At 48.8% G+C, this 23,227-nt stretch overlaps 1 protein-coding gene across 1 annotated transcript in view; it reads right to left on the bottom strand.

The window, feature by feature from the left end:
* Positions 1-590: 590 nt before the first annotated feature.
* Positions 591-23,227, bottom strand: part of GALR3 (galanin receptor 3) — a 145,992-nt gene continuing 123,355 nt past the window's right edge. The window contains exon 3 of the mRNA XM_078684123.1: positions 591-5,012. Within this exon, the coding sequence (XP_078540249.1) occupies positions 4,184-5,012 (829 nt within the window). The 3' untranslated portion in view covers positions 591-4,183. The remainder of the gene's footprint in view (positions 5,013-23,227) is intronic.

The raw sequence follows: 23,227 nt of genomic DNA, 5'->3' as shown, positions 1-23,227 counted from the left end.
AAAAGCAACAGGACGTAGGGTCTGAATGTAGGATGAACACCTGAGACTACCTTCAGCAGCTACTGTACCACTAAAATAAACAGGACCTGGGATTTTAATGCAGTGCAGGCCCTCAGAATGATGTCACCGGCCGCTGCACCACCACAAGCAACATAACCAGTGATCTGAAGATACACCTCTCACACTCGCCCCACCAGCCGCTGCCCCACTGCAAGAAATGCAACGGAACCCAGATCTGAATGCAGGATATACCTCTCAAACTCACCCCACCAGCCGCTGCACCATCACAAAACCCAGAGCCTGGATCTATGGGTATACATCCAGTGGGTCTCATCAGACACTGCTCAACCAAAGGGAGCACGACCCGAGATCCAGACGTGAGCCACCCCAGGGAGTCCCATCACCTTCCCTTCCACCACTACAAGAAACGGAATAAGGTTTGATTACACTTCACCAGCTATTGCAGCACCGATTAAAACAAGGTGTGGGACTCAGTTCTACGTGTGAAGGTAAAATGTTCACTGCATTGAAATCAGAGCATGCTCAGAAAAGTGCCTACAAAAAATAAATATCCAGCAAATACATAAATCTTCAGTCTTTATTTAAATAGGATGCATTTAGGCTCAAGAATACATTTTACAAACATTTGTCTTTCTAAAAATAGATGTTTTTCCAATACAAACATGACTCATTGTCTTTCTAGACTGAACCATGGGTGAGAGTCAGGGAGAGGGACTGGGAAGGCCTACAACCTCAAGGGATACTTTTTAGGAGCACCCTGATTTGGGAACTACAGCCCTCCTCCTAGAACGCTCCGCGAATGTAAGGGTGTTGAAACTACAGTTGTAGGAATTCACATGGATTAAGGGTGGGGAAAGTAGGACCACAACTTCCAGAATGCACTGGGATTGAGACAGCTGAAACTAGGACTACAACTCCCAGAATGCACTAGCGTTGAGGATGAAGATAGTCCTCCAGGATGCAACAGGATTAAGAGAGTAAAAAGTAAAACCAAATCCCCCAGAACGTTGAGGGAACGAGGGTGGTAACTTCAGGACTACAGACACCTATGTGAACTTTTTGTGAGGGGGATTAAATCAGGACTCTAGATCCCCTTGGAATACAGGATTTAGGCTCCTAGAAGCCATTGGGATTGAGGAATGCGAAAGTCAAACCACACCCCCAAAAAGCACCAGGCTCAGTGATGGTGTAAATAGGACTGCTGCCTCTAGACTTCACCTGGGATTGAAAGTGGAAAGTAAGATCACACCACCCAGAATGCATTCCAATGAGAGACTGTGTAAATAGAACTATGTCCTCTCCGACTCCAGTAGGCCTGAGGCGGGTGAAGGACTTGGAGTGAGAGTTGTGAAACTAGAACTTTCTCCTCCGGAATGCACTTAGGCCAAGGGTGGGGAACTAAGATTAGAGCCCAAAAATGCACTAGCGTTGAGGGTGGAGAAGTTAAACTCTGCACCTCCCTCCTCAAGACTGTACTAGGATTGAGAGTGATGAAAGAAGAACTACAGTCCCAAGAGCACGCTTTGATTGAGGACTTAGTGAACACAGGGTTAACATTTTCATTTGCTGAAGGAAGCTCCATAAAGCCCCCAATACAATAGGATTAAGATTGGTGAATCCAGGGCACAACCCCTCACAAATACACTGGGATCAAAGGCAGGAAAACTAGGGCAGCAGCAAGTTGGTTTCACATAGAATCAGCATGGAGGGTAGAACAATTCGGTCTGCAGGACTAGGCAGGTGAAAGTCGGACTGCAGTCCCCAGGGTGCACAGGGAGTAAGGACGGTAATAGAACTGCAGCCTTAGAATGAACTGGAATTTATTGTGGAAAAAGTAGGCCTGCAATGCCCATAATCCATTTTGCTTAAGTAGTTAGTGAATCCGGGGCTAAAATCTAGGGTTGAAGATTGAGAAATCAGGACTAAAATCCCTTAACTTACTGGGTTTGGTGTCGCCTGCACCAGAATGTCCTAAGATCAAGACCAAGATGTGTGACTATCTGATTGCAAAACAATGGTCACAAATTGCAACCAATATTTTTTATGACCAGTAAACGTTTTAAAGAACCTACCTATGTAGGTCAATTCTTAACAATCCAAATCGTAATGGGTGGTTTGCAATCCTCATGAATATTAATGAGATAGGTTGCAAGTTGCGACATACTATGTTTGGGGTCTGTTACAGGAATGGTGACCTGCTGGGGCCGCAGCAAACAAATGATGGATGGAATGCTGACAATGCAAACATTCTCCCCCAGTCAAAAGATCTGGGTTAAATCCATTGTTCTTCTGCCCACTACGCTTGGGCCAGCAGACCACCATGTCTGAGATTTCTTTAAATCATGCAAACTTTTTTTTTTCTTATTTTGAAATGCAGCCCGTTATTCTTAAACCACTACCTGCTCAAACTTTTTCCACATTCACAAAGCGGAAAGTGTCCCAAGGGAATGCCTTCCTTTTTGCAAATGGGCTACCATCTTCTTTGAAGTATAAGTAAAATATAAATGTTTTGTTAACATATATCGGTTGAAAAACACTGAATAAATTAGATGCAGATTTTTTATTTAGAGGGGACGCTTACAACACGCCCCTTCCAGATACCAAATCAGTGTCCAATTGGAATACCATTTTAGGAGTCGGAAATCATTTTCTGACTGCAATCATGGGATTGTTACATAGGAAAAAACATGGTACCCGTTGCAAACGCCCAATTGGAACGTTTGAAACTGTTAAAAGGCTTGGTACCTCTGGCCCTAAGTACATGTCATAAAAGCAGGACTTCACTATCGTGTTTTTTGTGGGCACTCTGTAATAGGACCGGAAACAGTTTTTTTCTGGTTAAGACTTTATTAAATCAATAACCTCAGGGTTCATTGGGGTAGCAAATGGATTCCTCAGTTCAAAGAAATTATTATTCCAGTGCTTCTTGGAGTGATTTCCAACCGGGGGGTGGGGGGTAGGAGTGGAGGGAGGGGGGGGCGGTGGAGGGGGTCTTTATACTCCAGAACTTAGCTGGGTGACCTGTTATTTTCCAGGAATTTAACAATTTTGTGGGTAATTATGCTGGAATTCCTTGGTTGTACGCCTCTATATTGAAGGATTTTCTTCTATAAGAACTCAAACTGGAGGATAGAAGTCTCCAGACATTTTGCTTTGTCAGATCTATGGCCCTTCATTAACAGGTATACCCCAGAAACGCCACACTTTCTCACTTGAAGAAACACTTTCAACACCATGTTCAGGGGCCTTCAAGATTTCCCTAATTGGGCTTGCAAAATTCTTTGAGTAGGAGGCTCTAACTTTCCATATATATATTTTCTGGTTGAGTTTCCTGGAACTCCATCAGTTGCAGTCGGCAGCTTTCCATGATTTTCATGGCCAGCCTCAGACAGGTGTGCTTTGAGCATTTCCAATAGCCTGGGCAAATGAGTGAATAGAGGTTATTACAACAGTAGCCTTCTCTGGTGTGTAGACAGCGCAATGCACTGATTGGATAATTGCCCAAAGGCTCTAAAGTTGCCCTGTCTGCGATTGTTTGCATTCCAAAACCTGTGGCTCCAAACTGGTCAGCACATTCAGTGTTTGCAATTCCACAAATAAGACACACTCAGTTCCCTTACCCAACATTTCAGACTCTTTCAAAGTTTTTGTTGCACAATCCCTAGAATCTGGTACAATGTTTCCATCTTTTCAGTGATATTCCAAAAGCAGTGGATGTACCCTAAGGCATAAACAGCGGGGAGGTCGTAGACAGAAGAGAGAACCAAGGGGAAGAAGCAGGAGCCAATTCTTCACTGCTTTTGACCTACCTATCATCTCATCGGAATAAGCAATGCTTACAGATGAATGATTCCTTAACCATTTTACTTAAGAACTCTTCTGGGCAAGACGCCCCCATTGGTAATTTCCAAGCAATATCTTTGGATTAGCCAAAGAAGACCTCCTATGTGCAACTAATGATGTCCTCTCCATAATAAGGGACATTCCAGTAAAAAATGTTGTCTTCCAAATTTCTCTTGGCGAACAGCTATGATCATAAAAACTGAAACTCGGCCAAGGAGTATGGAGATTTAGTGGAAATAGGGTCACTGCTTTGACTCCAGCTCCCTACTTCCACTCATCCTAACAACTGCTACTCAAATCCTTCATGCCCCATAACAAGTCACTGGTCCTGGGCCACTGGAATCTCCCTATATGGTGTTAGACTCTTACGGCTCAGCCCATCCCCTAATATGGCACTCTCTCCCCCATCTGCCCCAGAATCGGTCCTCGGCACCAAGAAGGCCCTGCCTCCACCCTCCTCTTGCACCTGCGTGACCTCTGTATTGTTGTTTCCAGGGCCATAGAACCCTGCTGCTGTAGGGTTGGTCACATTGAGCACATGAACCTTGTTGCCTGCTCCCCCTCTCCGCCTCTTCTTCTTCTTGATTGGGCAAGTAAACACCTGTCGGAACCTCTTGCGGAAGTGCTTGGAGATGAGAGCGTAAACAATCGGGTTGAGGCAGGAGTTGGCATAGGACATGCAGTGAGAAACCAAGCGGAAGGCATAAGTGGCCCGGTTGAATGGGAACTGTCCAAACCAGAAGCAAAGGATGACAAGGTGGTGGGGCAACCAGCAAATGCAGAATAGCACAGCCACAATGATTATCATCTTGGTCACTTTGCGTTTAGCCTTCTTGGACTCAGAGATCGTCTCAATAGGGTCCACTGATGTCCATAGGAACTTTATGGTCCGTACGTAGGCAAGGCTAAGGATAACCACTGGGATTAGGTAGCCAAAGACGAAGGTGCAGACGTCCATGATCTTGCGACGCTCATCCTCCCAGGCTGGAATGCAGATGGGCACCCCATGGTAATGGATGATCTGGTAATAGCTGAGGTAGGGCCCAGAGAAGAGGATGGAGAGGGCCCATATGACCACAATGGCAGCCAAGGCATTCCTGGAGGTGCGCAGGTCCCGGGACTTCAGTGGGTAACGGATAGCCAGGTACCTGTCCAAGAAAAAGGCATAAGACAAAATATACAATTAGAGAATTATCCATTTGCATGGCAAACTATCAAAAAAGATACACTATCAACATTAGAAGTCCCAAGGAGAGCAAGGAACACAATGCATAGCTGGATGTGTGGCAGAAACCGATGCTCTGACATTCTACACAGTTAGCCACAAGGCCTACTATGGATGAGTGCAGACTTCCTGTTCTTTGGCGACCAGAAGTCCTGCAGTAGGTAATCATACATTACCTACATCATAAGAGATTAAGTTGGTGTAAAATGGGTGAAGACAAAGAAAAGACCTGAAAACTGTAGTTCAAGCAACATCTCTTCACAGTGTACTTGCCAGAGATCCAGGTCGCTGAAGTATGCACCCTCCCTGCGTTATTAGGATACAAAGGTGACTAAATGCTCTTGTCTTGTGATGCAGAGCTGTCGTGTACTTGCTGGCTGCACACTCCCTGAAGGTCTTTGAAGCAGGATGACTTTAACCTCAGGGCCCCCATAGATTTCATGATGTCGTATTCAATGAAGCAGGCTAATCCACTGACAACATATTTAAATAAACGTTAATGGGCTCTCTGTTATAAGGAAGGTAATGCATCCAGGAAAGAAAGATAACAGAATCCAGATGATAAGGTAAAGACGTGACCTTTATTCAGCAAGTCTTCACAAGCACGGCCAGTAACTGAATGCCGTGAAACGGTCATTTTCCCACACATAACTTCCCCGCTCCCCGTTCAAATCACAACACCCACGCGGGACTCTCAGTTTACATTCACACAGCACGCGAGAAACAACACGCGATACCCACACTTTCAAAACACAACATAACAGGGTATTGTTTGTAGATGACGCTCATGTGGCCACGCGCGTCATTACAAACAATAACATACAACACTCTCACATATTGGAAAGTCCATGTACCCTCATCTTCAAATGGTCTTTAGGTTTTAATGGAGTACTGCTGACGGAAAGTCAGTCTCTCGTTTCAGTGAGCCGTAGACGAGTCCTTATTGTACTGCCTGCCCTGCTTTGTAATGTTGACAACTGATGTACCTTGAATTAAGAACGATCGAGTGAATTGTGGCAGAGGGCTGCACAGTATACGGGACTAGATACAGTGAATGTGTGGGACAGAACCTTTTAACCACATGGCTGCTGGAGTCAATCCTCTGCTGTACTGGACAGCAACGAAAACGGGTGTGGTCATGACGAGCTCAGCTCGTCATGAGCACCCAAGGGGTTAAACGTTCTCAACAGCGGTCTGGTCTGGTGTCGTTAGGACAATCTAAACTGTTCAAATTAGAAGTCATATTTAACTAAACAGTTACCCTCCTTTGGCGAGCTACCCAACCCAGAAGCTTCAATGCACACACCATGTGCAACTGCACAGCACTGAAATTCTCCCGTTATTCTTTGAAACTAAAATTTGGGAAAACATAATTTATCTTGAAAAAAATCCCTGAACATCCAATGGCACAACTTTTACCAGCCGTTTCTTTTTCCTTCTACAAACCCTTGAAAACTGAGCGGGTAAGGAGGGTATCAAACACAATCGAAGCATTAAACCTACTGGCTGATCCCTAGACTGCTTCATGGGCATCACCACTATTTTTGAGGTTCTCATCAGCATCGCTTCCCAAGGGGCTAATAATAATAATACAGTTTTATATAGTGCTGTAAATAACAGATTCACTATTCCCATATGAGTTCAAATTTGTGACCTTCTGATCACCGCATTTGTCAACTCACTGTGTCAACCTATACAGGCCATAATGTTCGAATACCTGCAGCACGGGGCAGTCCCACCACCAGTGAAGAAATCAACAGAAGAACGTAAAGTCTGATATGCCCCGTTTCAATAAATTCCTTGACCGGGACTTCACTAGAGAACTTCTTGAATATATATGGGTCAACATAATCCACCCTACGTGGGCCAATCGAGAATCAGACTTATTATAGAAATGTAAATATCATTAGCCATCAAGAGACGACCTCTTCTTAACGTTAGAAAAAGGCTGCTAGGCCATAATCAGTTCTCAGACCTTACCACAGCATATGACATACCAGTCCACTGCACCCTAATTAAAGGACTAAACGAGTAGCATTAGTCAAAGACAATGTGTTGCACTGACTGCAGTTGTTCATCTACCCTAAGACTTCCCTGATTAGAATAGACTTTGCAAGTCCACAAGTTCGAATGTCTCCAACAATGTACCTCAGGGGTAGTGATGTCTTGCAGGCTCAACTGGTGTCTTGCAGTTTCAACTGGTCAAGACCCATGGGGTTATAACAGCACATTGTGCAGCTCTGTGGCATGTTTTGCCAATTCATGGCTCAAAACTGCTTGGGGGGGGGGTTGTGTTGTGGGATGGTGTTCACATCGTAGGCCTGACAGCCAAGCTGGATGTAGGCATCTACAGTTTTATGAGGTGGCACAATAAAAGAAGGCAGATGGAGTTTGGGGGGGATAGGACTGAAAGTGGTATATTCCATACTTTAGGGACACCGCAGTGATGACGTTGGAGCAATTAGGAAAAGTGTATACGGAGAGTTTGGAGAACAAAACTGATGAGAAGTGGGAGGGTGTATAAAGAGACTCTCTCTTTACCTTTCAGGTTTATCGGAGCCGGGCTGTGGCTTATATAGTGACAATATCAGTTTGTCCAGCCTGCCAAACAGACATGCACCCTTATGTTTCTCCACAGCTGGGATGGAGAAACCCCACTGACTCCCAGGTACCGTCTGAGCGGCAAACCAAGTCAGACGCTTCGCTCATGCTAGAGAGCAGCATCTCGATTGGGTGGGGGAGCCTGTGCCTTCAGGTCCATCCACTTCCGGAGGTGGAGAATCAAGGTGGCTAGCTGCGGGAGCGGAAGGTTGGTGACTTGTATTATTTTAGTATTATCCCCCCTGGCCTCCTGTGCCACCCTACTGGTCTCGATTGGATGCAGCCGTCACTGCTCTCATGTGGTATATATTTGACTAAAATAGGGAAATTGCTATGATCATGAATGATATGAGAGTGTCAACTACATGCTCCAAGTTCCCCAAGAATAATATCATCTGATACACTCCTACCTCCAAGTACATAAACGTTGTTCCACTAGAGCTAGTCTCTGTGTAACCTCAGTGCTTACATACAGTATTATCACCCGAATCAGTAAGTGGGAATATGCTTCATGTAGCTCAATTGGCTGAATAGCCCTGAAGCGAAGCCAAGTCTGTCTAGTCTTTAAGCAGTGGTGGAAGACCTTCAACAACATCTTTCAAGTACAGGAGCATGTCATTCATTTATACAAAAATAATACTTATAGCTGCAGTCCAGCATGCCTCCGTGCTCACCTAGTCTTCTTGTGTTGCATGCCATGGACTCCATTGCTAGTGTGAACAGGCGTGGTGACAATGGTCAGCAGTACCTGTCGGAGTTGTGCCGAAGGAGTGGTATAAAGCAGTCAAACCCATATCATCATGTTACCAAACCCCACGTTTTAGAATACTGCTTCAAAGTATACCCAGTATAAGGTGTCAGATGCCTTTTCCATATCAATGGAGGCCACTACTGCTCATGTAACCTGCTGGTAAATACTTCCAATTATAAGAAGGAAGAGCAGGATAATAGGGACAGTGCTCATACCCAGGATGAAACCACTCCGGTTGTGATAGACCCTAGGGCTGTCACTATACTATATGTCAGTACGTTTCCCAGTATTTTACAATCTCAGTACATTTCCCAGTATTCTACTTTAAGAAGTAATAATAGCCCTTACGCGCCAGTGTCCAGTGGGTCCCAGCCTAGATTTGGCATCACCACTAGTGTGGCCTCCCCAGAACACCTCTGTCGAAAGCCGCATAGTACATATTCATTAAGGGCTGGAGAAGGTACCCTTTTTAGAACTACAGGTTAGCCCATCATTCCCTGGTGTTTTACCCAGAGCCATCTACGACAATGTCAATGTGACATCTTCTAGAGTTATCAGTGTTTCTAATTCAACTATTTTATCAGGTGCCAGTCTCTGTAATTTTGCTTCAGTGACCCAGTGCAATATTTACTCTCTGCAAGGATGTGTACAAGTGCTTGTTGAATTCCGGGATACTCCTATTAACCTCAGATTGTATGCTCACTGGTTGCCATTCGAGGTTTCATGTAGGCATGAATTCTGGGTGAGGAGCCTCAAAACTAGCCAACCCAGCTAGCATACAGTCAATTTGGTCACCCTCTGTGTGTCTTACTACAAGATGTTGTCCATCTTCCCTCTAGAGTTAACAGGGCTTTCTCCAGTCTGTTTAAAGGGATCTTTTAAAGTTTTCTTCATCCATGTAATATTCTTGATTGACTATGCCCCTCATGTACACTTTAAACGTCTCTCATAAAATGAGTGGACAATCTACGAAGCCTTCATTCAGCTGAAAGAGAATGTGTGCTTTGCTTCTCAAGTGTACTGCCGAACACCAAGCCTTCCAGCATTGAGGTTTGTAATTGCCAAATGGGGATTTTAGCTACTACCCAACGGCATAAGGACGTGACCATAGGGTTCTGATTTGAGCACATTTTTGCCTAGTACGCTATTCCCTGTACTGGTCCACTTTGGTGGTATCTTGCAGAGATCATGTCCATAACATGTATATAAGGAGCGTAGCGATGAATACAATGAGTATTCGAGGCTCTCTGTATGCTCTCCACACATCAATGCTATTCCATGCCCTAACCCATTTCAATATATTTTTAGACAGTCGGAATGGGTGGGTGAAAATTAACTCTATTCATTGCCCCATTAAAATATCCCCCACTATGCATGCATCTTGGTGGTGTTTAGCCAGTAAACTTGATGTTTGCTTTAGGCGCTGCACATGCTTTACACTATGGGGGTTTAGGTCTATTATATGGACGGTTCTCCCAACTAGGCAGCTATGGAGGCCAACATATCTGCCCTCTTCGTCCACCTGTTGCTGAAACCCAGACCGTACCCACATAAGGACACTACTGGCATATGCAGTGCAAGCAAGGCAGCCCTTTCACCTTTCCTATAGGTTACTGCGATTGGATATATATGGAAGGCCTCAGGATGATGGTCCACGGCTTGGTACTTTCCGACCTCGACTATGGCAACTCTATCTAGGAATCCCCTCATATGTTAATAGAAAGTTGCAAGTCACCCGGAATGCCGCAGCTCAGGCTCTGCTGGGCATGCCCAGAATGCAATCAGCAGGGTCGACTTTAGCCCATCTTCTTTGTCTTCCTACAAATAAAAGAATAGAAGTCAGTCTTATTCATTGCCTATAGGATAAAACATTCACCTGGCCCACATCCCCTTCAGCGATTCATTACCACACACAGTGCTCGCATAGAGCTAAGATCAAACAATCTCTTCCTTCTTGCCGTTCCCAGAATAGAGAGCAAGAAATGGGGGTCGTTAATTTTCCTTCTTGGCTTGCGAGCTTTGGAACTCCTTGCTTTTTCAGCTGAGAACAAAAACTTGTAAAATGTCATGAAGCCATTGAAAACGCACCTCTTCATTTAAAGCAGGACATCCCTTCACCTGTCCTCTGTTTTTGGAGAGTAGGATGGGTGTAGGGCAGACAGGTAGCCCTCTACACAGACATAGCAGGCAGCCAGGGGTTTGGTGCAATATTAGGAAAGAAGCAGTGCACAGGGTTATGGCCTAGAAGATGGCAAGAGTTGGGCATCACCAAGAACATCACCTACCTCGAACTGTTCCCCATCGTGGTGGCCCTGACAATGTGGAAAGGTAATCTGGGGACATGAAAGTCATAGGGGGTGGTGCAGGTAATTAATAACTGGACAGCAAGGTGCCCAAACATATTAAGGCTAAAGAGGTGCATAGTGAAAATACAGCTAGAGGGAAACCTCGTCATAAGGGCAAGGCATGTCCCAGGGGTGAAGAACTCACTGGCAGATGGGCTCTCTTTTTTTCCAGATGAGCAAGTTTAGGAGTCTAGCACCAGCAGCAAATGACTGCTTTCCCGGAAGATTTGTGGGAGCTGGAGGAACTGACTGGCCAAGTCTGACTGAGCATGCACTCATGCCCAGGGTAGTAAGATGTTATAAAATATATGCAAGTATGGCAATGCAGGTGGGGCGACTCCAACATTGTGGGACCCCGAAGCCACAGCTAGGGCTGTGGAGTGCTTCATTGAATGGGCATATCGACAGAGACAGCAAAATCATGGACACGGGCCCATTTAGCGGCTGGGGCCCACTTCTCAAATCTAAGCACAGGAAAGGACCCCACAGCCTCGCACTATATCAGGACAGCCATAAAAGGCTAGAAGGGATGAAACAGAACACGAGGTGACCCATACACTTTAGAAAGCTGCCCCAGATAATGATGCACTAGAAGGGGTGGCATTTGGCCCTTTCAAGGTCTCTCTGTTTAAGGCAGACTTCTCTGCAGCATTTTTGGGGTCAATCAGGGTGAGCGAGCTAGTGGCACCGGGAAAAAGATGTAGGCACAGCATGCCTGCAAGCGGCAGAGGTCAAACCAGGTGCGTCAAGGGTGGAGTTGTTGCTGTGAAAGTCAAAAACAGACCAACAAGGCAAGGGGTCCTGGGTACAACTACACTGCATAGAAGACTCCAGGCACTGCCAGTGTGCTGTCTGTACACCTACATGGGAGCGTAACCCACAGGAGAGGGCCCTCTTTTCAAGCACAGGAACGGGGACCTACTGAGCAAATTCCTTTTATTTGTAGTCATGCACAAATCCCTGGGGCTGGCAGGCCTCACATTTGCCTCCTTTGGGATCCACTCATTCAAGATAGGGGTGGCGACAATGGCAGCACAACACAGGATGCCAGTGTCTGAGATCAAGGTGCTCCAATGCCTATAAAACATACGTGTGGCCTCAACTGGCGTAAACAGATAAGGGGCTGTGATGCAAAGTGAATTGACAATATTCTTGTTGCCTTGGCAGGGGCCCAACCCAGAACAGTTTGGGTGAGCGGGCACTCATTCATTCTTCGAGTGCAGACATGGTGGACCTGCAGCGGCAGCAGACAAGTGAGCAGGGCAAAAGCCACAAACATTAGGAGGTGGGGTACCCCAGAGATGAGATGGGAGCAACGATCGTCAACCTTGGCCAAACTTCATGCAATGGCCGTCAGGTACCTGGATGTCCTGATAATATACCTAGGCAGCAATTGCTCCACTCAGTTTGGGAAGAAAGACCTCTTCCACGACATCTGGCTAGGGCTGACAGAGGCGACGAGGTCCTTTGACAGCACCACCATCATGTGGTAAGAAATCATCCCAGGCTAACGTGGCATGGGGCCCTATCAAATGGGGCGGTGAAAAACTCCTGAAGGAAATTAAACATTGCAGTCAGCAAGTACTGCAAGGCAAATGGCTTTGAGAGTGTCAGGCATGGCTTGATGAACCAAGACGCCCAGAATTGTCTGCTGCAGATGGGGTGCACCTGTCAGAAGAAGTATTCAAAGTGTTCTGATTAAACCTAGGGCAGCCATGGCAATGGCAGCCTGCACCTAAAAGTGTCAGGAGCAAACCCCAAAATGAAAAGGCGGAGCTGTCTGGAGACATCAGCCCCACAGGCGGCGTGGCGGAAAAAGGGGAACATTTGCTGGTAAAAAAGGCACACCGGCAGGGATGTGTGCCGGACGAAGGCCACTTACCAGAGGATGACTTAAGGCATGGTAGGTAGGTCGACAGGGGGAGTAAGCAGAGCACAGCACTTGCAGCCCAGACCCGCCCGATGGTAGGGCACCTAATGGACAGGCAAGGTAGTGAGTTGAGCTTAACAGCAGTGAGAGGCTATCCCCTTGCGATCAGAGAAAAAGCCAACACAAAACTTTATTACCCTAAAAAAGCGGCATTATGATTGATGGCCTCAACAAGTAAAAGGTGTCAAACCATGGCAAAGAAACGACAGGACGTGATGGATTTATGTCCGATCTGATTTATGATCTTTCACCCGTTTATGCTCCTGTCAGAATGATTTATGACACCGTCAAAAATGGATGATTTCCCTGTCATCATGATTTATGATAGGCCAATGTGATTTAAGAATGCAATGATATAAAAAACTATCATATACGTTAATAAAACTGCAGCGAAGAATTAACACAACACAAACCTGGTCTAAGTTTATTATGCTTGAGTAATATATATATTATGTGCACTATTTGGATTGGGCCAAATGTGAGGGTTCGACAAAGGCTCGAGGGGCCGACCCGATAACGTCTAATGGGAACCTGAAAATCCAGTTTTGGCTGCCGAAGCTCAGCAAACAAAAAGTGGGATGGTGTCCCACTCTTCCTCCCTACAGGATCGGAAAGCGAGCCAAGCTTGGTGCAAAAACTCTGGGGAAATCAGGGACCAAGTATTTTTCAAACCCCTCCTATAGGGGGGGAGGCATTGCCGCACCTTGGCAAGGGAGACAAGGGTTAAAAAGCAGCGCTGCACCTGTAGCTGGTCACTTCGAGGAGCAAGGTCAGCACACAGACATATCGAAATCCACCCACCAACATCTGGAACTGCAGCAGTGTTGCAGTTGTTGGAGGGCAAAAAAAGGGAAACATTTGTTGGTAAAGGAGGCATACTGGTAGGGTGGTGTGCCAGAGGAAGGCCAATTACCTGGGAATGCCTTACAGCAGGGTGAGTAGGCTGACGGGGGGAGTAAGCTGAGAAGGGCACTTGCAGCCCAAACGGGCAGGATGGCACAGCACAAAATGGACACACACATGGTAGTGAGTTGAGCCTAACAGATGTGAGAGGCTACCCAACCCCCCCCCCCCACCCCAACACAGGATCAGAGGAAAAAGTCGACCAAAAACTTTATTACCCCAAAAAAGCGGTGTGTATGACTGATGCCTCAACAAGTTAAAGGTGTCAAACTATGGCAAGGAAATTACAGGCTGTGATTGATTTATGGCAGATATGATTATAACAGGTCACCCATTTATGATTCTGTCAGAATAATTTATGACACTGTCAAAAACGATTCATGGCCCTGTAGTCATGATTTATCATCAGCCAATGTGAACGATCATACATGTTATTAAATCTGCGACCAAGAATACCCATGAAAAACACAACACATGTCTGGTGCAATTGTATTATGCAGGAGTATTATATGTATTATGTGCACTGTTTGGAGTAGGCCAAGTGCGGGGGTTAACGGCTAGCTCCACAATTCGTATTGTGTTCTGCCGAGAATGTCCTTCAGCGTCCTCTGCTTGGTACAATCTATCCTTCTCAAGTATCTCTGCCACTTCTGTCTTCAGTTCAGTTAATTCAGATGTGAATTCTACAAGGTCAGATTCCACTTGGGTCATCCTCTGTGGCAGTTTTTTTTTTCTGAAGCAAAACCAAAGGGGATGATGGACGGAGTATGAACATTGCAAGCACTTACCCCCAGTCAACTGAACTGGGTTTAATCCATCATCATTCTTTAGAGCAAAGCCATCCGTCCATCATCCCCTTTGGTTTTGCTTTGTTCGCCCTTAGTTGGCAGGGTATGCCCAGATGTGGGTATCTTGCTCACCTTGCCACTGGATTCAAGATAGCCTGGCTGATGAGGGCTGTGAGCCCGAAACCGGTCCTCTGAAGCTTGTTTCCGGTCCAGTGAAGACATGACTTGGCAGGTCGGGCTGGACTGTTCCCATGAGGCACAGGGTTAGACTGATTTGCATGTGGCCATGTCTGAACTTGGGTGGCGGAGTGAGCTAAAGCATGATGATTGATTAAACCCAGATCAGTTGACTGAGGGTGAGTGTTTGCAATGTTCAACAATCCGTTCATCATCCCCAATGGTTTTGCTTTGTTCGCCCTTGTGCTGTAGCCCACTACTGCTCAGTGTGCTCACTCTCCTGGCACCTCTTTTCTCTCCTTCGACCATGTGTCATCAGTTCTTTGAGATCTTGAATGGCGCTGTTTTTCACAGTAGGCCTAGTAACACCATGGGGCTGTGCGTGTTCCTAATTATATAGTCCCCAAACCAGCATCAGGTTTTTGTGCACAATGCGCCTACTTCCCTACAGTTCAGATTCCTTTACTTATTGGGTCCCAGGTGCTCAGTTTCTGGTCCTGGATGTGGCTAGCAAGCTGCCAGATTAATCATCTGGAGTTTAGGTGGACACTCACAGATACAGAGAAAGAATGGGACAGAACACTTCCTCATCCCCATAAGATATCACACAATGTAAGATTTCAATATATTCAATTCACTGTCCAACATTGGGAATATGCAACTATCCCACGCCCTGGAAAAATCTATGCTAATGCAAACTCCACTTGCTCTAGCTGTCATGTTGCTGAGGCAGACATTAAGCATATGTTTTGGGACTGCCCATCAGCTGTCACTTAATGGATTCAAATAACCAAGGTCTTCACACTTATCACTGGCCGCCAAGAACTAGATAAACTAAAATATTGTACTCTGGCAATTTACCCTCATTCTAATGTGGGAAACATTGAGTATGTTCCTCAGTGTGCCCATGTATCCCTTGTAGTTCGTGGTCTCTCTTATGCCTTGAGATGCTTGGAGTTCACACAATCATGCAAGGCTCCTTCCACCAGCCCCTTCAATGTGCACCACCTTTCTCTAGGGCAACTGCTGGTCACTTAGCCAAGAGTCCTCATGCTGTACCATCCTTCTCCCCCTCTGTGTAATCTCAGTTGTCTCTTGTAATCCTACATTTTCTTCCTGCGGGCAGCGGCCACACTCCCGCATGATATTGGCCCCTTGGGATTACCTACATCGAAAGCCTCCATTACCTCCTCATGTGTTGACCAGACATCCCAGATTTACTCAGACTGCCCTGGTTTTTAAAAGACTGACCTGGTGTCACTTTGTTCACAGAGTCAGCAACATTAATCAGTATTGTGCAGTCTCACGTTTAAACCAGCTCTTTCAACAAACCAGGGACATACCTTCACTTGTTTGGGGCCGCCTGCTGTGCGCTTCACCTCGACTGCGCAGCAGATCAGGATTTATTGTGGAGTGAATCTGTATCTAGATGACCTATTACCAAAGGCCTGGATCACCCTCTTCTCATGGAGCTCATCATTGTAACATTTTGAGAGAATATATAAATATATATCTATCTATCTCATGCATGGCAGTGGAAACACTTTTAACCAGGAGACAGGAAAAATAAAACCATTTTGGATTCAGAAACTTTAACTGCTCGCCGCTGCAGGTGGTCCATATTCTATTGTGTAGCCCAGTGCATGTCCGGCTGCTATAGTGTGTAACGTTCACCAGGCACCGCCCCAATGTGCTGGTATGCCCGGAAAAGCACCATGTACATCCTCTGGCCACGTGTGGCCAGAGGCTAGATAATAAATAGGCAAGGACCACACAGGGTCTTTTAGCTCACACCAGAGTATTGTGTGCGTGTGGTCTTATTGCTGCTGCACCGCGACAGGCCCAAGCGCGGTTCCTCTAGGCACGGCCCAGTACACTGGCAATGAGGGTGGGCTCCAACCCCACCTGCTACAATGTCCACTGCTACCCTAACAGTGGCGACTCAAGCACAATGACGCCGGCTCCCACCAGCCACCGGCTGCCGATTCAGCCGTGCAGTAACTCCGACCCTGCCATGATCCGTCTATTTCTGTTGACAAGCTGCATGTCAATGATGCTGCCCAGCTGATGCCAAGGCCGGCTGCAGATTTTGCCTATACGCCTAGCTACTGAAGTGAGAACGGCTACCCGGGCCGACTTTGCTGCTCAGCGCTGCCATGATACTGCCACAGGCTGTGCAGGCCCTCACACACTAGCCCCTCTCATTACTACGCCCACATCACATGGGGCACAGGGAGGCTCCAGTCCCTCAGTTTTGCCTCTGTGCTGCCGACCCAGCACACTAAGCAAGGAGCGCTCAGCAGCCTTTTCACCTCTGCATGCGAAGACACTCTGCACTGTCAAACTGCTCAGTGGCGTCACTAGGGTTGGTGTCACCCGGTGCGTGTAACTCGAGGTGTCAACCCCCTCACAACTTACCGGATGGACCAACTCACCCTCTGCCTGCACCATGTCCCCTCTGCCTGCACCATTTCACCCCCTGCCTGCACCATCTTTCCCTCAGCCTACACCATCTCACCCTCTGTCTGCACCATCTCCCCTCTGCCTGCACCATCTCCCCTCTGCCTGCACCATCTCCCCTCTGGTTGCACCATCTCTCCCTGTGTCCACACCATCTCCCCTCTGCCTGCACCATCTCTCCCTCTGCCTGCACAATCTCTCCCTCTGCCTGCACCATCTCCCCTCTGCCTGCACCATCTCCCCTCTGCCTGCACCATCTCCCCTCTGCCTGCACCATCTCTCCCTCTGCCTGCACCATCTCCCCTCTGTCTGCACCATCTCCCCTCTGCCTGCACCATCTCCCCTCTGCCTGCACCATCTCCCCTCTGCCTGCACCATCTCCCCTCTGGTTGCACCATCTCTCCCTGTGTCCACACCATCTCCCCTCTGCCTGCACAATCTCTCCCTCTGCCTGCACAATCTCTCCCTCTGCCTGCACAATCTCTCCCTCTGCCTGCACCATCTCCCCTCTGCCTGCACCTTCTCTCCCTCTGCCTGCACCATCTCCCCTCTGCCTGCACCATCTCCCCTCCGCCTGCACCATCTCTCCCTCTGCCTGCACCATCTCTCCCTCTGCCTGCACCATCTCTCCCTCTGCCTGCACCATCTCTCCCTCTGCCTGCACCATCTCTCCCTCTGCCTGCACCATCTCTCCCTCTGCCTGCACCATCTCTCCCTCTGCCTGCACCATCTCTCCCTCTGCCTGCACCATCTCTCCCTCCGCCTGCACCATCTCTCCCTCCGCCTGCACCATCACCCCTCCGCCTGCACCATCTCTCCCTCCGCCTGCACCATCTCCCCTCCACCTGCACCATCTCTCCCTCCGCCTGCACCATCTCTCCCTCCGCCTGCACCATCTCTCCCTCCGCCTGCACCATCTCTCCCTCTGCCTGCACAATCTCTCCCTCTGCCTGCACAATCTCTCCCTCTGCCTGCACAATCTCTCCCTCTGCCTCCACCATCTCCCCTCTGCCTGCACCTTCTCTCCCTCTGCCTGCACCATCTCCCCTCTGCCTGCACCATCTCCCCTCCGCCTGCACCATCTCTCCCTCTGCCTGCACCATCTCTCCCTCTGCCTGCATCATCTCTCCCTCTGCCTGCACCATCTCTCCCTCTGCCTGCACCATCTCTCCCTCTGCCTGCACCATCTCTCCCTCTGCCTGCACCATCTCTCCCTCTGCCTGCACCATCTCTCCCTCTGCCTGCACCATCTCTCCCTCTGCCTGCACCATCTCTCCCTCTGCCTGCACTATCTCCCCTCCGCCTGCAACATCTCTCCCTCTGCGCCATCTCCCCTCCGCCTGCACCATCTCACCCCCTGCCTGCACCATCTCTCCCTCTGCCTGCACCATCTCACCCTCTGCCTGAACCATCTCTCCCTTTGTCCACACTATCTCTCCTCTGCCTGCACCATCTCTCCCTTTGCCTGCACCATCTCACCTTCTGCCTGCCCCATCTCACCCTCAGCCTGCACCATCTCTCCTCTGCCTGCGCCATCTCTCCCTCTGCCTGCGCCATCTCTCCCTCTGCCTGCGCCATCTCTCCCTCTGCCTGCGCCATCTCTCCCTCTGCCTGCGCCATCTCTCCCTCTGCCTGCGCCATCTCTCCCTCTGCCTGCGCCATCTCTCCCTCTGCCTGCGCCATCTCTCCCTCTGCCTGCACCATCTCCCCTCCGCCTGCACCATCACCCCTCCGCCTGCACCATCTCCCCTCCGCCTGCACCATCTCTCCCTCCGCCTGCACCATCTCTCCCTCCGCCTGCACCATCTCTCCCTCCGCCTGCACCATCTCTCCCTCTGCCTGCACAATCTCTCCCTCTGCCTGCACAATCTCTCCCTCTGCCTGCACAATCTCCCCCTCTGCCTCCACCATCTCCCCTCTGCCTGCACCTTCTCTCCCTCTGCCTGCACCATCTCCCCTCTGCCTGCACCATCTCACCTCCGCCTGCACCATCTCTCCCTCTGCCCGCACCATCTCTCCCTCTGCCTGCACCATCTCTCCCTCTGCCTGCACCATCTCTCCCTCTGCCTGCACCATCTCTCCCTCTGCCTGCACCATCTCTCCCTCTGCCTGCACCATCTCTCCCTCTGCCTGCACCATCTCTCCCTCTGCCTGCACCATCTCTCCCTCTGCCTGCACCATCTCCCCTCCGCCTGCAACATCTCTCCCTCTGCGCCATCTCCCCTCCGCCTGCACCATCTCACCCCCTGCCTGCACCATCTCTCCCTCTGCCTGCACCATCTCACCCTCTGCCTGAACCATCTCTCCCTTTGTCCACACTATCTCCCCTCTGCCTGCACCATCTCTCCCTTTGCCTGCACCATCTCACCTTCTGCCTGCACCATCTCACCCTCAGCCTGCACCATCTCTCCTCTGCCTGCACCATCTCCCCTCTGCCTGCGCCATCTCTCCCTCTGCCTGCGCCATCTCTCCCTCTGCCTGCGCCATCTCTCCCTCTGCCTGCGCCATCTCTCCCTCTGCCTGCGCCATCTCTCCCTCTGCCTGCGCCATCTCTCCCTCTGCCTACACCATCTCCCCTCCGCCTGCACCATCTCTCCCTCTGCCTGCACCATCTCCCCTCCGCCTACACCATCTCCCCCTCAGCCTTTGTCCACACCATCTCCCTACCGCCTGCACCATCTCTCTCTCTGCCTGCACCATCTCCCCTCCGCCTACACCATCTCCCCCTCAGCCTGCACCATCTCACCCTCTGTCTGCACCATCTCACCCTGTGCCTGCACCATCTCACCCTCTGCCTGCACCATCTCACCCTCTGCCTTCACCATCTCCCTCTCTGCCTGCACCATCTCCCTCCCTGCCTGCACCATCTCCCCCTCTGCCTGCACCATCTCCCCTCCGCCTGCACCATCTCTCCCTCTGTCTGCACCATCTCCCCTCCGCTGCACCATCTCTCTCTCTGCCTGCACCATCTCACCCTCTGCCTGCACTATCTCCCCTCTGCCTGCACTATCTCCCCTCTGCCTGCGCCATCTCTCCATCTGCCTGCACCATCTCCCCTCCGCCTGAACCATCTCACCCTCTGCCTGCACCATCTCACCCTCTGCCTGCACCATCTCCCTCTCTGCCTGCACCATCCCTCCCCCTCCGCCTGCACCCCCTTCCCCGCCTGCTGCTCTTTTAACCCTTTCCTCGTCGCCTTCTCCACCCCCCCCCCCATGGTTTCTCCCTCACAGTTCTCGGCTTTTCTCAAAGTGACTGAAATAAACACATGAAATAATGTGCTTTGAATTTGTGCGCGCGCCGCTGAGGATAAGTTTAAATAGACACAGAGCAGAGGCGAGGCTGCAGAGCTGTGTTACATACACAGCGTGTAATCAGAAGGTGTCACCCCATGTGAGGGTGTCACCCGGTGCGGTCCACACCCCCCGCACCCACCTAGTGACGCCACTGAAACTGCTATCTTTGCATGCAGCTGCCATTGATACATGAGAAAAGCAATTGTAAAACAAAGCAACTTTACCACGATCCAACACTGACACGAGTGAGTTTGAAGCAGTACACAGTCTCAGTAAGACCAGAAAACAATATACCAGTGCCACTCATCAGCCTACAGTCACAGGTAGCACGTGCCAGACGATGACACAATGGCAGATGAGGTGAAGACATATATAACGCAGCACGTATGCCATGGCGTCTCCAGACCAGATGGTCCCGTAACATGCAATAATCAGTGCATTACAGCCTTTAAGCAAGTTAGTTAGTCCCGCCACAGCTTCCCCACTCTGACGAACGTGGATAGGGAGAATACAGAACTACTTCATAGCAACCTGCGAGTCAGATGGAGCTATGAAACAATCCCTCCTACTCCATTATGCAGGCAAAGAGATTTAGAAGTTGCTTGAGCATCCCCCGAATACAAGAGCAGTGACCGGCTATGACGCTGCAGTCAAAGCACTCAATGCACAGTTTGACCCTCAGTTGAACTCAGAATTTGAGCTCTTTAAGCTCTGCCAAAGAGAGGGCAAATCATTGTACACCTTCTATGCATGACTGCGTGTACTGGTCAGCACATGTAGGGCGGACGATCAGCCCAAAGAAGTAAGGGCTCAGCTCATCCAGGGCTGTAGGAACAAGACGCTACAGGGGCTTATCCTAAGGTAACCCAATATCAGCCTAGAAGACATCCTGATTCTGGCTAGATCTCAAGAACTGCCTACGGCAAGAGCTGCTGAAATTGACAATACAATCACACAACAAATGGAGCGCACCCCCACCATTAAGGTAGAATGAGCCGACTCCATGCACAATGGTAGCAAGACAAGTAAGGCCAAGACTCTACACCCTCTCCATCAGAGCCAAACTGCGGACACTGTGGCCGTAGAGCACACCCCCTGGATGAATACCCAGCACAAGGTTGCATATTCTCCAAATGCTGCAAGCTAAACCACTTTGCCACTGTCTGCAGAGGGAGCTCAAATGGAAGAGCCACACAGGGTAGAAAAATTCAAACCTATCAAGTCTATCAGGCAACTGTCCAGGAACTACTCTGAACCTCTTAGCACTGTGAAACTACTACCATGCCATCAACACCAGCTGGAAGACTCCTCACCAGATGACGAACAAGAGCCATTCCTTATCTTGTTCGTGAATTACCTCAAACACGACCAACGTCCTCAACCCACCTGTATAATTGGCATTGCAAGGTCCAAAGTCAAGGCTCTCATTGATATTGGTGCATCAGTGAACATGATGGGTATTCAACTGTATCAGCACCTTCAACCAAAAGTACCCCTCATATCAACAAACACCAGAATATTCACATATGGAAGCCCATCCCCACTTCCGTTAAAAGGGAAAATGACAGTTCAGATAAGATCTGAAGATCGTGAAGTCATGGCAATCATCCATGTCGTTGAGAAAGAAGCAAATACTCTCATTGGCAACCACACTGCAGGAGACCTCAGCCTAGTTTCCTTAGAGAGGAATGGAAGCATTGCATATAGATGAACTCATAAACCAATTTCCAGATCTATTCCAAGTGCTCAGATGCTTGAAAGCCCGACTGATCAAGCTATACATCGATAAACATGTGAAACGTGTAGCCCTCTGCCACAAACATGTGCCTTTTCACCTGAGGCCGCTGGTAGATCAAGAATTCAACAAACTTGAAAGCTTATGAGCAATTGAAAAAGTGCCCGACCCCATGGGTGTTCCTGATGGTTACTGCTGGAAAGCCAAAGCAAACTAGCAAGATAAGACTCTGCATTGACAGACGACTTTTCAATCAAGCATGAATGGCATGTTACACTGACAATGGACGATGACATTGCTAACTTTAATGGGTCTAGTTGGTTCTCTAAGCTGGACCTCAATGCAGGATATCACCAATTCCCACTGGCAGAAGAAAGCTGATATATAACCACCTTCTCAACGCATCTAGGATTGCGCAGATATAAGCAATTAAACTTCAGGATATCCTCAGCAGCCGAAGTTTTCCAAAATGCCATCAGAGAGATTTTCGGGCCTGCAAGGTTTCATGAATGTAAGTGACAATATTCTGATCCACTCTGCGACTGCTGTTTGAACAGGGCATCACCTTCCACAGGAAGAAGTGCTCCTTCTTTGAAAATTCTAGTGAGTTTTTTGGATACATTTTCAACCGAGGATTACAAGTCTAACCTTGCAAGTCACATGCCACCCAAGACCCTCCACCGACGACAGTCTGCGAAGTAAGAAGTTTCATGGGCAAGGCCCCTACTGAGGCCGGTTCGTCCCGAGCCTGGCGACCATTGCTGAGCCTCTACGTGCCCTGACAAAAGCGGATGCCCCTGGGTAATGGGGCCAAAAGGAAGAGGAGGCCTTCCAAAAATTGAAAGAAGTCTTGCTCAGCAGAACGACGATGGCATACTACAACCTGAAGAGACAGGACTAAACTGCTGGTTGATGACAGCCTAGTAGGCCCAGGAGCCGTGCTTACCCAAGAAGTAGAACCTGGGAAGTGGCCGCCGCTAGCTTTTGCAAGCAAAGCCTTAGCACCCATGGAGACCCATTACTCTCAAATCAAAAGAGAAGCATTGGCTATCAAGTGGGCAGGTGGCAATTTTAATCTCTACCTCAGTAGCAGGCCTTTTTGAGTTGTAACAGGTCATCAGTCACTGATTCCATCATTTTGGGGTACAGCAC

Source organism: Lissotriton helveticus, chromosome 1_1 (genome assembly GCF_964261635.1).
Source record: "Lissotriton helveticus chromosome 1_1, aLisHel1.1, whole genome shotgun sequence".
Lineage (NCBI taxonomy): Eukaryota > Metazoa > Chordata > Amphibia > Caudata > Salamandridae > Lissotriton > Lissotriton helveticus.
This window is presented reverse-complemented; position numbering and strand designations above follow the sequence as displayed.